Source organism: Cannabis sativa, chromosome 4 (assembly GCF_029168945.1).
Source record: "Cannabis sativa cultivar Pink pepper isolate KNU-18-1 chromosome 4, ASM2916894v1, whole genome shotgun sequence".
Lineage (NCBI taxonomy): Eukaryota > Viridiplantae > Streptophyta > Magnoliopsida > Rosales > Cannabaceae > Cannabis > Cannabis sativa.
Window position 1 is genome coordinate 28,306,197 of NC_083604.1, and position 15,135 is coordinate 28,321,331.

At 30.3% G+C, this 15,135-nt stretch overlaps 1 protein-coding gene across 3 annotated transcripts in view; it reads right to left on the reverse strand.

Annotated features, from left to right (window-relative positions):
- LOC115714256 (glutaredoxin-C4) overlaps window positions 1-13,980 on the reverse strand; it is an 87,579-nt gene extending 73,599 nt beyond the window's left edge. The window contains exons 1-5 of one of the 3 annotated variants that reach the window (XM_030642887.2): window positions 13,698-13,952; window positions 11,536-11,609; window positions 5,989-6,087; window positions 5,859-5,903; window positions 5,656-5,708 (exon numbers count right to left, since the gene is read on the reverse strand). In XM_030642887.2, coding sequence (XP_030498747.1) covers window positions 5,698-5,708; window positions 5,859-5,903; window positions 5,989-6,087; window positions 11,536-11,609; window positions 13,698-13,846 — 378 coding nt within the window. In that variant the 5' untranslated portion in view covers window positions 13,847-13,952 and the 3' untranslated portion in view covers window positions 5,656-5,697. Of the gene's footprint in view, window positions 1-5,655; window positions 5,904-5,988; window positions 6,088-11,535; window positions 11,610-13,697 lie in introns of those variants that run through there. The other 2 variants (XM_061113444.1, XM_030642886.2) reach the window with 2 other exon arrangements.
- Window positions 13,981-15,135: the final 1,155 nt, after the last annotated feature.

Sequence of the window (15,135 nt, forward strand, 5' to 3'; positions counted from 1 at the left end):
TTCTTTGAGAAAAATGTGATTTTTTCTAAGTTTGGGAAAAATGAATAAAAGCTATAGCATTTCATTATATTCAGCCAACAATTAAACACTTAAGCATTTAAATTTTTAAATAAAAAGCTCACATAAGACAAAACACTAATGGGGCAAAAAGACCATTTTGCCCCTCCACCATAAAATCACAAAAATCATACTAAAGGGGGTATTTTTGGGAAATTCTAAATTCCCGGCCATTCCCGACATTCCCAATGTCTAAAACCCGTCCCCAAAATACTAACATACTAAGTTGTGATTTCTACTGAGCCAAACGCCGAGTTCCAAAATACCGGACACCGGAAATGCGAAATATAAAAGCTACTGATGACATAATCATGCATTTCTGAATTCCATAAATAACAGTAATAAATTATTTAAATAGCTATAAATAATTTCATGATTAAACATAAATAACTGCTAATTTCCAAATTAACTAAGCGGGCTTTACAGATGATCTCCTTCGAGCTTGACCAAACGAACATAAATGGTGGAGTACTCATTTCACATAAGCTAAAATATCATTTATACGGGGTCAAGTGTTTTAAGGAATAAATACATTGTAGGGTGTAACGGTAATTTAATCCCTTTACAGTGTAGATCATTCATATAGAGGATCATTGATCAAATTAGGATTATAACAATGGATAACTAATGATGTGTCTATATGGTGGAACATATAGAGCATTCTATATAACTGAGAGTGCAATTCTAAGTTCTATGCGTGGATTCAACGAAGAATTAATAAGTTAGTGAATTTTAGTGCTAAATTCTTGATCTACTTATTGGAAGCTCGGTTATATAGACCCATGGTCCCCCCACTAGTTGAGATAATATTGCTTGTAAGACTCATGTAATTGGTTTTGATTAATCAATTATAATTCTCAAATTAGACTATGTCTATTTGTGAATTTTTCACTAAGTAACGGCGAAATTGTAAAGAAAGAATTTTAGGGGCATATTTGTTAATTATGATACTTTGTATGGTTCAATTAATAAATATGATAAATGACAATATTATTTAATAATTATTTATAGTTATTAAATAGTTAGAATTGGCATTTAAATGATTGAATTAGGAAATTGGCATTTTTGAGAAAATCAGATACAAAAGGGTGTTAAAATTGCAAAATTGCAAAGCCCAAGGCCCAATCCACTAAGTGTATGGTCGGCCACCTATGTAGCTATTTTAAATTGATTTTTTCATTATTTTAATGCCATATAATTCAAATTTAACCCTAGTGGAATGCTATAAATAGATAGTGGAGGCTTCAGGAAAAAAAGACTTTTTCTTCAGACTTTTTCTATTCGGAAAAACTGAGCCTTCTCTCTCCCTATCTTTAGCTGACCACTCTCTCTCTTCTTCTTCAATATTTCGAAATCCTTAGTGTATGAGTAGTGCCCACACACATCAAGTGATACCTCAATCATAGTGAGGAAGATCGTGAAGAAAGATCATCAGCAAAGGAGATTCAGCATCAAGGAGTCAGAGAAAGAGATCCAGGTTCAGATATTGATAATGCTCTGCTACAGAAAGGAATCAAGGGCTAGATATCTGAACGGAAGGAGTCATATTATTCCGCTGCACCCAATGTAAGGTTTCTTAAACTTTATATGTGTTTATTTCATCGTTTTAGAAAGTTCATATTTAGGATGTTAATAAACATACTTGTGAGTAGATCTAAGATCCTGGTAAAATAAATTCCAACAGTAAGTGCCGTGCTGATCAGAGAAGAGAACAGCGTGCAACACCCAGTCTATTACATCAGTAAAAGACTCATCGAGGCCGAAGGCCGATATCCGTTGATAGAAAAGCTCGCCTACTGCCTCATTCTAGCAACAAGGAAGTTGAGGCCTTACTTTCAAGCTCATCCTGTTCGGGTGTATATCGACCAACCACTTCGACAAATATTGCAAAAGCCAGATGCCTCTGGACGGTTACTCAAGTGGGCGGTAGAATTGGATCAGTACAAAATCATCCATGTTAGACTTTTTTACTAAAGTTAGAAAAAATTCCTTAAATCCAACAATCTCAATAGTTCAGGAGGCATTTCAATAACCTTAAAAGTTCAGGGGGTATGATTTGGTACATGTCAAAGTTCAGGGGGCAAAAATCTTAATTAGCCTAAATAAAAGTTTATTACTTTTACATGAAAGCTCTTTACTAGTTTTATTTTTTTTTTTCTTTTGTATACTATAACTACCGTAGGAAACTTAATTTGCTATTATTTTTCTTTCTATTGTAAAGATAATATAATTTGCTATTATTTTGGTGATATATTTATATAGCATAATATCAATTCTTTTCATGGAAAAAATGTCTTTTTAGAAACATATTTTTCAGTTAATAAGAAAAGATTTTAAAAAACAATTATATAGGTGTTACAAATAATTAATACTATACATAAGTTTATTTTTGTATTCTATTTTATTATACTATTTTCAAAAAAAAAAAAAAAAAAAACTATTCATTCTGTAATATAGAAAAGATTTTACATCAACAAAATATATGAGAAAGTGTTATTTTCTTTTAATTAACATACAATAATTTTAAAAGAATTACACGACACAAAATATTATTATTATTATTATTATTATTATTATTATTATTATCATTATTATTATTGGAAACCGATAAATTCATTAAAATGTACAAAATTAAAATTTGTCATTAAAATCTTACATATCAATTTATTAAAAAAATATTTATTTCATGAAAAAATTACTTCATCTTTAAAAATAGCATATTAAGTTTGATGTAATGTATTTTTATTTAGCGGACGTAATATTTGCTATTACAAAATAAATAGATTATTTTAAAAAAAAAATAGCATAATAAAATAGAATGCAAAAATAAACTTATATATAGTATTAATTATTTTTAACACTTATATAATTATTTTTTAAAATCTTGTTTAATTAAATAAAAAATAAGTTTCTCAAAAGACATTTCTTCCATGAAAAAAATTGATTATGCTATACAAATATATTACCAAAATAATGGCAGATTATATTATCTTTCCAATAGAAAAAAAAAAATAAAAAATAATAGCAAATTTAAGTTTCCTACCGTAGTTGTAGTATACAAAAGAAAAAAAAAAATTAAAACTAGTAAAGAGCTTTCATGTAAAAATAATCAAATTTTATTTAATACAATGAGAACGATTTTACTCACTAAAAAAACAAGTATTATATTATACATAAAAAAACAATGTGAGTATTTAATTACATAAGGTAATTATGGGGAAATAGAGTTAACTCACAAAAGAAAATAGAAGTAGTGGAAAGATAAGTGAATTAAATAAAGGGTATTTTATATAAATGTATACATTTTCTTAAATAATTACAAAAAATGTGCAAAAAAATACAATTTTAAAAATATACACATTTGAAAATATATTTACAAAAATTCATACAAATTCTTAATTAAATTATAATAGATATATTAATGAATCAACTTACTATATTTAGATTTGTATAACTAATTTTATGACTAATTTATATAGTATTAATGAGTAAGTCTACTAATTACATAAAATTGTAAATTAATAGTTACAAAACATAATAAGATACTAATAATAAACAATAAAATTTGTATTTATCATACAAATCACGTCAACAACATAAATGATATATTTTTAAAATTCAAAACATATATAATCATAATTTTTTTGATTAACTATGTCCAATATCATTATTAGTTGATTTTTAAAAATCTTAATTTCCACTTATCTACAATTTATATTTTATTTTTTCTAATTAAATAATATTTGAAATTTATAAAGTTATGTTTGTTTATTTATTTTTTAATGTAAGAATTATTTTTCAATAGATAATTCGTTCACTAACTCATTAGAAAATAATCAACATATAGAAACAATAGAAAAAAATATATATTTATTTTAGTATAGTATAAATATTAGATATGTCTATTTTTATGTTTACAATTATAATGAACATATCAATAATATAAAATATTTCGTATGTATATGTGTGTTTATTTTATTTTCTATTAGTTAAACATACTAATTTAATAAACAAAATAATAATATTCATATACGTTTATTATATTACTCTATGTGTGTCATGTTTATTTTTTAGTAATTTTTTATAAAATAAATAATATATATATATAAAAAAAAATGTTTATCTTTTTCTTTTGTTTTTGTTTATTGTGTCCTATTTTTTTTTAATTAAATAATATTTAGAGTTTATAAAGTTATATTTGTTTATTTATTTTTTGATGTAAGAATTGTATTTAATTCGTTTACTTACTCATTAGAAAATAATGAATATATAGAAACAATAAAAAGAAAATATATTTATTTTAGTATAGTATAAATTGACTATGTCTATTTTTATATTTACAATTATAATAAACATACTAATAATATAAAATACTTTGTGTATATATGTTTATTTTGTTTTCTATTTATTAAACCTACTAATTTAATAAACAAAATAATAATATTCCCATATGTTTATTATATCACTACGTGTGTCATGTTTATTTAAGCATTGATTTATATTTATATACATTAATATTTATAATTCTGATATTGTATTTTATTGAAAAAAACTTATTAAATTATAATAATTCATACTAAAATAGATAATAAACATTTTTTCTTTAATAAAAAAAATATTTAATTTATTTATTTTTATAAAAACTGTTTATTATTTATTTAATTAATTTTACAGAATCCTTTGTTTTGAATTTTAATAAACATGTTTTATTATTAATAATTTTTAAAACATTAGTATAATAAATATAAGGATAAAATATTACAAAATAATATTAGAAACATTAATTAGAGTTTTCTATTTATGGTAATTAGTTTAATTATTAATGATTTATATTATTTAATGATTAAAATGTATGGTTTTATGTAATAAATTTTCAAAATGTATAAGTTTTTCAAATAATTTTTTTTTTGCATATTTTTTGTAATTATTTTGTTTTTGTTGTACATTTATGAAAAAAAACCCTTAAATAAATGAGAAAGTAAATAGATATATGGCAGTTGTTTGTTGGAAGAACAGGATTGGGATGAGAAAATTAGGACAGGTGATTTTTTTCCATAATAATTAAGGGAATATTTTTGTAATAAAAATTTTATTTAAGTATATTAAATGAAATTTTCCTTTCCAAAGTCTTTACATGTGTTTTTAGGACATCAATACTACCAGATCGAATATTAAAAAAAGTTATTAAGCTCAATTTTATAATAAATAAACATTAGCCAGTGGAATATATATTTATGGATGATAATTAGAATTTAGAAAGGTTCATTAAAATTTGATATTATGTCAAATCAAGTAAATTTAGAGAGAGAAAACTGAAGATTAAAGGAAAATGCACACAATTTAACGTGGATCAAGCTATGAACTAGCCTTAGTCCTTGCATTGTACGTGAAGAACATTTGAAAAGCTCGAGTTTTCTTGGAATTTCGGCAAATTAAAAGTTTTATTATTATAATTTTCTTTCCTTAAATTAGTAGGTAATCTATTTCTGTAGCAACTTGTTTATTTTCTTCCTTTTTCTTTCCTACTAGATCCACAAAATTTACTTGAGTTTAGTTACCTGCTGCAGGAATGGATCCAAACTGCGGACAGGGTTGGAGTTTTTGCCAAACCTACTCTAAATTTTATCATCAATTTTGAAGTTAAAATATTCCTGCCATTGATACAGTGCTATTATTAATCACATAAATTATCAAAAATTCAAACTTCATCACTGCATTTTTAGCTAAGGAGACAATTCCATAAAAACAGCAAATGAAAAATTTATTCGACTAAAGATCATCTTTATGTGTAGCTGCGATACCTAGAAGTTTAGCAAGTTGGCCATTTTCATATGCTTCGACAGTATCTGAAAGTTCACCACAATAACAAGTCATAAGTACTAGAGCTTATAATATGCTTTTTAAAACAGTAAACCAATATTCATATAGTACCATCTGATCCCCCAATGTGTTTTCCATTTATAAATACTTGGGGCACAGTTCGCCTCCCAACAATCTCACCCAGGGCATCTTGAATATTTCCACCATCATCTATCAGCATTCACACAAAAACTAATAGTTTAATTTAAAAAGATGACATGCAAATATCATACAGGATGATGCAGGTCGCCAATTTTTCAATAAACAATTTTTATCACTAGTCAATTTCACCATGCCGTTGAAATATATACGTCTAATTTGAAGGTTCACCACAATAATCAATGTCACGTATTATGAGATGATGATCAAACTCCTAAGAACTTGGCATAAATACTTGGACAACAAGCTTTTACTGATACGATTTTCACAAGAAATAGAACCAGGCCAATTTATTAATTATAATGCATTGGTTATTACTAAGTTGTTTGATCTGTTACTTATCAGAAGTACAGCTATATACGCTGCTCTTTATTCAATTAATAAAATTACATAGTATTATTTCTACAATTTCTAATACAATTCAATAAGCGAAAAAGGCACAGAAGATTTGAGATGAGTATAAGATGGGAGATGATTCTTGTTCCCTTGCGTTCTTACAATGGTGTGAGATGTTGGATTACCAACTTGACAAAAGTTGTCATTGACCATGTAAAATATTAGGTTGTGTGTGTGTGTCTAGCCTTCTGACTTCATGCAGATACCAAAGCTCCTCACAGCCATGAGATGAGCCCTGAAGATGAATGGTATCAGAATATAGATACAGAGCCAGTCATGACCGATAGCATGATGCACCAGGACAGAGTTGGTGTAGGCCAAAACAGTAATAAGTAGCAGGTCCAGGATGAATGCTTTGCTCATCCAGTGGATGCTGCTTCGGACCACAACAGCGAGATAGAAATTATTTATAAAGGTTTACGGAAGCTCTGTCCTTGGAGCTGGAAGCTGATACCAAGATGAACAAGGAAGTGGGGAAGACTGCAGTTTTGGCTAAGATTTTTGGTAAATGTGGGGTCGCCAGAAAATTGGTCGTCCAGATTCTATCACAGACATGAACACTCAAAGGTAAATGGAGACTTAAGAAATAAAATAGGGACTATCGGGAATCTTCTTTGACTATAAAGAAGGTTGTATGTTTTAAGCAAAAGACCACGGATCATCAGTGGACAGTTGCTGAACATTGTCTAATGGCCAGACAATGGAGAGTGGCAGCAGGTTGATAAAGAGAGCGCTATGTATAGGATCCAAGTGCAAGACCTCACGTTGGAAAACCTACCTGCTATAGCTACGAAAGTATGTTACCATGGTTTTGAGGTTGCTAGTAGAAAAGAAACATCGAGGAGCGGCTTTCTAAATTTTAAAGCAGAAATATTCAGTACTCATCAAACACCAGCAGGCTTTTCCTGAGTATTGACAGGGGAAGGAGTGAATACAGTTTAAATATTGTAAACCTCCTCTTATTTGTTATAAATGTGGATGCTTCGCTCATTCCACTCCCCTGTAGGAAATGCAGTTCAAATGTATGACCATCGTACAATAAAATTTTTAAACAAAGTAAAAACACACTACTGCATCAAATACTTCTTTATGCTCTACATTTATACAATATATTAACATGTTATTAATTGTTTTGGTTTTAACATTTTTTTATATGTGGATATGTATTTATTAATATTTATATATTTGAAATGAATAAAACATATTAAAGAAAATAAATAAGTTTTTGTGATGTATTTTGATAGAACTCAACTAAGAAACTCACACACAAACAGAAAATCCCTCTCTTTATTTCATAAACCCTAGCCTCAATTAGAGACTAAGACTCAATTAGAGACTAAGACAAAATCATAAAAAGAATAGAACAGCTAATTCGAGATAGCTAATCTCCAAAGTCTAAACTTAAATCCACTAATTTATACTCCTCAACTAACTATTGCTCTTGACAAAATAAAACTCCTAGCAGAACAATCACTAACGGAATAACAACCTACTAACACAGCTCAGCTAAGTAAAAGAACTTAGATTAGTTATTCCTCTTGTTGCATCTTACATAAGTGGACCTTATCGGAGGTCTACCTACTCCCCTCCTAAATTTGACTCTTGTCCTCAAGGTTGACATCTAGAAACTGAAGCTTTTTATGGCCTCCAAAGACTCCCAAGTAGCTTCAAAATCTTCTAACCCTAGCCATTTGAATAAAACTTCAATTTCCCTTGCTGAGGTGTTCGTTTGCTGGCTGATCTTACACCAAGAAGCTTCTCGGGCTGAACTACTAGCTCCAATCCTGTAGACAGTTGTCGAGGTAACGGTGACACCGATACATCAGCTTTATTGGCTTTCTTCAGCTGAGAAATATTAAAAACAGGATGTATGAGAGCTATTTCCAGTAGTTCCAGCTTATAGCTCCCCCACCTTACTTGACACTTCGTAAGGTCCATAGAACCTGGGGCCAAGTTCTCATTACTTCGTCAAGCCAAAGTCTTCATTCTGTAAGGTATTCAATTTTTAATTTCAGAAAACCTTTTCCTATTACCTTGAAACTAACTTCCCGACAGTGTACATAAGCCTCTTTCTTCAGTCTAGCTTGCGCATTGTTTAGATGCATGTTAAGCTCATCCATGAGCTCATCTCGCCCCACTAACTGTGCATCTATAAGATGAATCTAGAATCTTATTCCTATGGGGAAAAGCTAGACGTCACTCTTTGGCGGGAAGAAACCTGAACTACAAGTACAAAGGCTCAAGTACTCGACTGTTGACTTCAGCATCAACTCATTCTGTTTAAGGGAGGTCAAACAACATTGCTCTACTCACCTTTCGATCACGTTCGGCTTGCAGTGTGATGCCTTTTCACTCGCAGTTAGCACGACCAGCCAAGATGCTCACTCAACTTGCCTTCTTTGTCAGGGAATGGGCCAAGCATGGCGCTATAGTCCTTCACCTTGCATACAAGGTAAAATTCAGCCAACCGGTAATGTTAGACCCCAAGATGAGTAGAACATGGTAGAAGAGAGCAAATAAAATGATAAATGAGTAATTATATTGGAGGGTAGCTATTGAGTGGGAATGGGATAATATATATAGGAGTAGGGGAAGAAAGAGGGGTTGTGTGTGAATTCAGGAGTGAAATATCATGGAGAGTTCCAAATCTCTCGAATGCTTGTGGAAATGTGATTGTGTTGCCATTTTCAATAGAAACTCTCAAACTATTTCTTCTTCTCTTTTCTACTACTGCCATAGTTTTTGCATAAATTGGTTGTTTACTACCAAGGTACATCAGACTAGTGGCTGGCTGGTGATGAAGACAGATTTCTAACTACAAAAGCTACAATATGTGTCAAGCAAAAGCATGTGATGGACTTGATTTTCGAAAATTTGAAGATATTAAAAGGGCACTTGTTTCAAAACTTGCAAGGATTACGACAAGAAAGGATGAGACACCATGGATTAAAGCTTTCGATGCACGATACTGTAATAGTAAACTATAAACCATTTAGAGAAGTGAAAAGCAAGTCAAGAGACTCTTATACCTAAGACTAAAATCAAGAAGTATATAAGAATTGGTTGTTTTGCCAGTCTAAGCAATGGGAGGGAGGAAGACATATGAAATCAACCCTGGAAATAGTGAAAGTTAAAGCTACCAAGAATTCAAAGATGCTTCGCCTCGTTTGAAAAAGGTGGCAGCCCAGATGAATGAAGATAACAAGTCCTAGAATAAAAATTTGGTCCTTACTTTGTTTAGAAATGAGATAGGTTAACAATCTTATGAATCTTCAGAGAATACCAGCAAATAGGAAAGGTAACCTTTTGAAGAGATTCATAAGATGGAAAGTTTAAGTAAAAGGGGCTTACTGGACTGGTTATAAACATCGCTTTAATGATAAAGAGGCTCCCTAGAAACGGATATGACATCACAATCTCTATCCATGTCAATATTTTGGTAAGCTGTGTCAAAGATCCTGCCAACGGAGGATGATTAGCTTTCTTTAAGACAAATATTTCTCATTTTGTCATGATGCAATAGAATCAAATTTGCACCTGTTTATTGATTGTCCTCTGGCTAGGGTAATATGGTTCTAAGAACCACCTTCCTCGAGAAGTAATGAGTTTTATGTAGTATCTCTATAAGTGTTGGTAGAGTTTGAATTGTCCTGGGATGCCAAGGTCTGTTTCACAATTGATAGCGTCCAAGCTAATCGGAAGCAAACGCAGATTAAAGCTTTGGAAAACAGTGATCTTAGCAACAATCTGGGTCGTATGGCTAGAAAGAAATGCCAGAATCTTTGAAGGGACTACTAAATCAGAAAAAATGTGTGGGAGCAAGTTAAATTTTGGACAGCTACTTGGGTCTTTAGAACCAAACACTTTGAGGATTTATCATTCTTAGATTTATGTATGGAATGGAAGACAATTGTATAGGGGCAACAGGTGGTTTTGTTTAGCTTTTTCTCTTTTGAGGCAAAGCCGGGGAGTACCCTTGCCTTAGAATTTATGTTTTGTTATTAATTGTAACCATGGTTTTCCTCCACCACAAGCGAGGATTTTAATATATAACGAGGAGGATCCTGTCTAAGACAAGAGGATCTCTTCTCCTTTTCAAGAAAAAAACCATTGAGGACAAACATGTGAAGCAATAGATACTAAACTACACAGTCTATCTTGTGGATTGATTATGGAAACATCGAAATTCAATGGTATGAATGGGCACTGATGTTCAAGTGAACATATTAATAAAGCAAGTAATTTCAAAGTTCCATGAATTTAGCAAGGTTAATGAAGAGTCAAGGTTTTCTCTTCAAGTTTCAAAAAAAAAAAAAAAAAACCACACCAAATATTCTTTTCTCAAACGCTTCTTGGAAGGATACAGTGGTTGGATTGGCAATGGCCCTCATCAATAAAGATTAATACACTTAGGAGACTTTTATAGAGAAAGCAATGGCAACCTCACCAATGGAAGGGTTAAAAGAAATTCAGCTAGCTTTAGATATTGCTTTCCAAAAGGGTTGTGTTACAAGCCTTGAACAATGATAGATATCCTCCAATTTGCAACCTAAGGGTTTTTATCTTCAACATTATTAGAGTGTAAGACTAAGCTTAGTTCCTGTTGTTTTAAGTTTACTAATTGTAGTTTTAATAGTGTTGTCCATGGTATAGCTAAAAGAGCCAGGTTCTCTAGCAATAATGTTGGTATCCCTAAGAGGGAGGGGGCCCCTCATGTGGTTCCATATAATATGGTTTTGTTGTTACAATGAACATTATGCTCTAGCAAAACAATAAATTGTGAAAAATCTACTTCAAAGTACTTCTACAAAATGTTCTATTACAAGGAAACCATGTTAGTAACCAACTCACAAACCACGACATTATTCTACAAACCTGTAATGTAAGAAGGTCGAATATTAAACTGATTGAAATGATGGAATGAAAGTCTGCTTATGACAAAACTTTCATACACAATTAGGATTAGAACACCTCCATCCAACACACAACTCACATCTTGAGCTAGCCTCAGATGGCAATTGCTGATAAGTTTATTCAAAACAAAAATAACACAAAACCACATACCTCTTTCATCGAGCTCAATAACATATGGCACTTGCTTCAACTCTTTGAAAACAGCTTTTGCCCTTCTACAATATCTGCAAAATACCTAAAATTTTGTCAAAGAAAACCAACGATGCACAGCCATGATCACTCCATAACAAACAATCGTGAATACATGCAGCTAATTAGCCATTATAATCAATAAAATTTTTAACTATGAATTATATGATTTTTTATTTTTATCCAATTCCATTATTAGTAGTATTGTAATAGGCAGCAGTAGGATCTCAAGTAGAAATAAGAAAATCATAGAGACATGACAATTGAAATATTGCTAAAATGCTTAAATATATAAGAAAAGAAGAAAGAAATACAGCCTAACTGCGCTAACTCTCCCAAAGGAAAAATGCTTCACTCAAATACAAATACTCCATAATCCCCATAAGAGTCGTATTGTATTAAATAACAATGAACATTATGTTTAGATAAAATTTTGTATTGCATTAATTAGTACAACTATAAAATTTAATACATAATCAATAATCCGTATTAGCTTATTATGATATTTAAAAAGGGTTCGGGATTCAATATTGGGTGTTTGGGGTCGAGGTTGGGTTTGGGGTCGAGGTTGGGTTTGGGGTCGAGGTTTGGGGCTAGGTTCGAGGATCAACTCCGAGGTTCGGGTCCAGGATCGAGTCCAAATTCCCAGGCCAAAGTCCGGGTCCAACACCAAGTCCGTGTCCAAGGTCGGGGTCCGAATTCGAGGTCGGGATCTAGGGATGAGGTCTAAGTCCAGGCCAGGATTTGTGGCCCGAGGACAAAGCCAAAGTCGAGTTTATGGTATAGATAGTATAATATTACACAACCTATTAATCCAAGTAAATACCAAACATAGTATTGTATTAAATAATGCCAATACAATACACAATCCAATCCAATACTAAACAACACGGTGTACCAAAATTCTCTAACTAACTCCACGATCCAAGACCACTGCTCACTTTTAACAATCTATCCAACACTAAAGTGTCGTTTGGTAACACTTTTTTAATCAGTTTTCTGTTTTTAAAATTGAAAAAGTGAAAACATTTTTCAAAAACATGTTCTATAAAATTGTTTTTACTTTTCAATTTTTTAATTGAGAATCAAAATTTTAAAAACAAAAAAAAAATTACTTTCAATATTTTTTTAAACAGTTTTTTTTTCTTAATCAATATCTTGAACTTCGATCAGACCCGGACCCAAATCCCCCCACGGCCCTGTCGCTGAACCCGACCTCTGACTTGAACTCAAATCCTACCCCAGACCTACACCCGACGTAAATAAAATCAAAAAATGAAACTGAAAATTAATTTTACAGAACACACTTTTGTTTTCTGATTTTAAAATTAAAATACAAAAGTAGTTACCGAACGCATTTTTATTTTTCAAAAGTAAATTTTTAAAAATAAAAATTTTACTTTTATTTTGTGATTAAAAAATTAGAAAACAAAAGTGTTACCAAACGGCACCTAAATTAATCAAAATAAAAAACAATCTACCCAAATTAACCCTAGTGTTGGTGGAAAATCCAGAGTCTTTTACATTGAAAAGCCATTTTGTGTGAGCAAGCATTTCGTATAATGACTTGCTCACACAGAATCCACCATGAAAATTATGTTTATCACAATTCCCTTTTACCATTACGGTCCATATTATGAAAATTATAAGAATTTTCATATCTCCAACTGGATGTCCACACCACACGCATTACAAAAATGAAAAACAGTAAGTACACACACAAATATTAAAGCTTTTACATTCATCACCGCCCAAAAGAGAGATATGGTTTCAATATGGAAAATATGTGAAGCAGGTAAAATATATATAAATGTATATATAAATATCAAATTACAGCTAAAAAAAGGTCTGTAGACTGTATCATCATTCTTTGATTTTGTGTTTTTGGTTTTTCATTGTTTTAATTCCGACAAGCTGAGTGACCCATAAAACTTGAGGAATTTAAAATTAAAAAAAAAAAAAAGTGTCTTTTGTTTTTTTTAATAAGATCATTGAGTTTTTGTGTAACGCATAAAACAAAATCAGCTGAAGTTCTCAAAAAGAAAAAATCGATAATAACGAACATTAAGGAGACAAGAAGGATGAACAAGTAAAAGATCGAGACAGAGAGAGAGAGAGAGTACGGGCAATAGGACTTAGAGAAGATGACAATGTTGTGGGAAGAAACAGTCTTCCTGATGAATGCTTTCTCTGATGCAGCAGAGCAGAGAGAGGCAGCCATTAAAGTGAATGCAACTGCCGAAAGGGAAAAGATGCTTCTTCTCGTCGCCATCCCTGCTATGTTCTTAGTTCCCTAATCGAAATCGCCGTTTCAGATCTAGCCGCTCCCCAGTATAACTTCCTTTGTTGTTTATTTTTTATGTTTTAATAAAGGGGGCTTATGTAGCTCCTCACTTGCATTTGAGGTGTGGCACACCTCACATAAGACAAAGAATATTTTACTGAAGCAAACAGTAAATTTTGTTGCTTTAACTTAGAAACACCGGTTTTGTGACCGGATAAGTACATTTATACATTTTATAAAGTGTATGATTTTTATATTTTGGTGCCGTTTGGTAATACTTTTTTAATCAGTTTTCTGTTTTTAAAATTAGAAAAGTAAAAATATTTTTCAAAAACATGTTCAATAAAACTGTTTTTACTTTTCAATTTTTTAATTGAAAATCAAAATTTTAAAAACAAAAAGTCACTTTTATTATTTTTTTTAAACAATTTTTTTAATCAATGTTTTAAACTCCGACTCAGACCCAAACTCGGCCCTAGCCTTTTTGTTTTTCAAAAATAAAATTTTAAAAACAAAAATTCTACTTCATTTTTGTGATTAAAAAATTAGAAAACATAATTGTTACCAAACGGCACCAAAATATAAAAATCATACACTTTATAAAGTGTACTTATCCGGTCACAAAACCGGTGTTTCTAAGTTAAAGCAACAAAATTTACTGTTTGCTTCAGTAAAATATTCTATTTACATCCCAAAAATTTCTAAAGACACCTCATTTTAATAATTTCTAAAGACACCCTATTTTAATCATTTTTATTTTATTTAATATATTTAATTATACTAAGTTTTTATAACTTTTTTCTTTCAATTCATATTCTTAGAAAATATACCTATCAAATAAAATTAAATTATATTTTAAATATTATGGCAAAAAAATTAAAATAAAAAATTATATGAACTTTTCTTAGAAAAAAATAAAAAAATATATACATGAGTTAGAAAAAAATATGAAAATGAAATCAAAATAAGTATTGAAATTAGCGTAAAATAATGTGAAGAAAAAGTTTTAAAAAAAATATTAAGAGTACTTTTTAAAAATTATTTAAGTTTATATTTTTTTTAATCATGGGGTGTATTTATAAGTTTATGAGGTGCAAATAGAACTCCCCTTATTGGATGTATCTATGAGTAACAAAAATGTATTTTATTTGAAGCATGTTCTTTTTTTTAATGAAAATCTTGTACTTTGAAACTTTTATGAGTTAAAGCATATTACCTATTATCCCATTCTAAATGTTTTGTGAGATTATCAACACTCATTATATATAATTATTTTT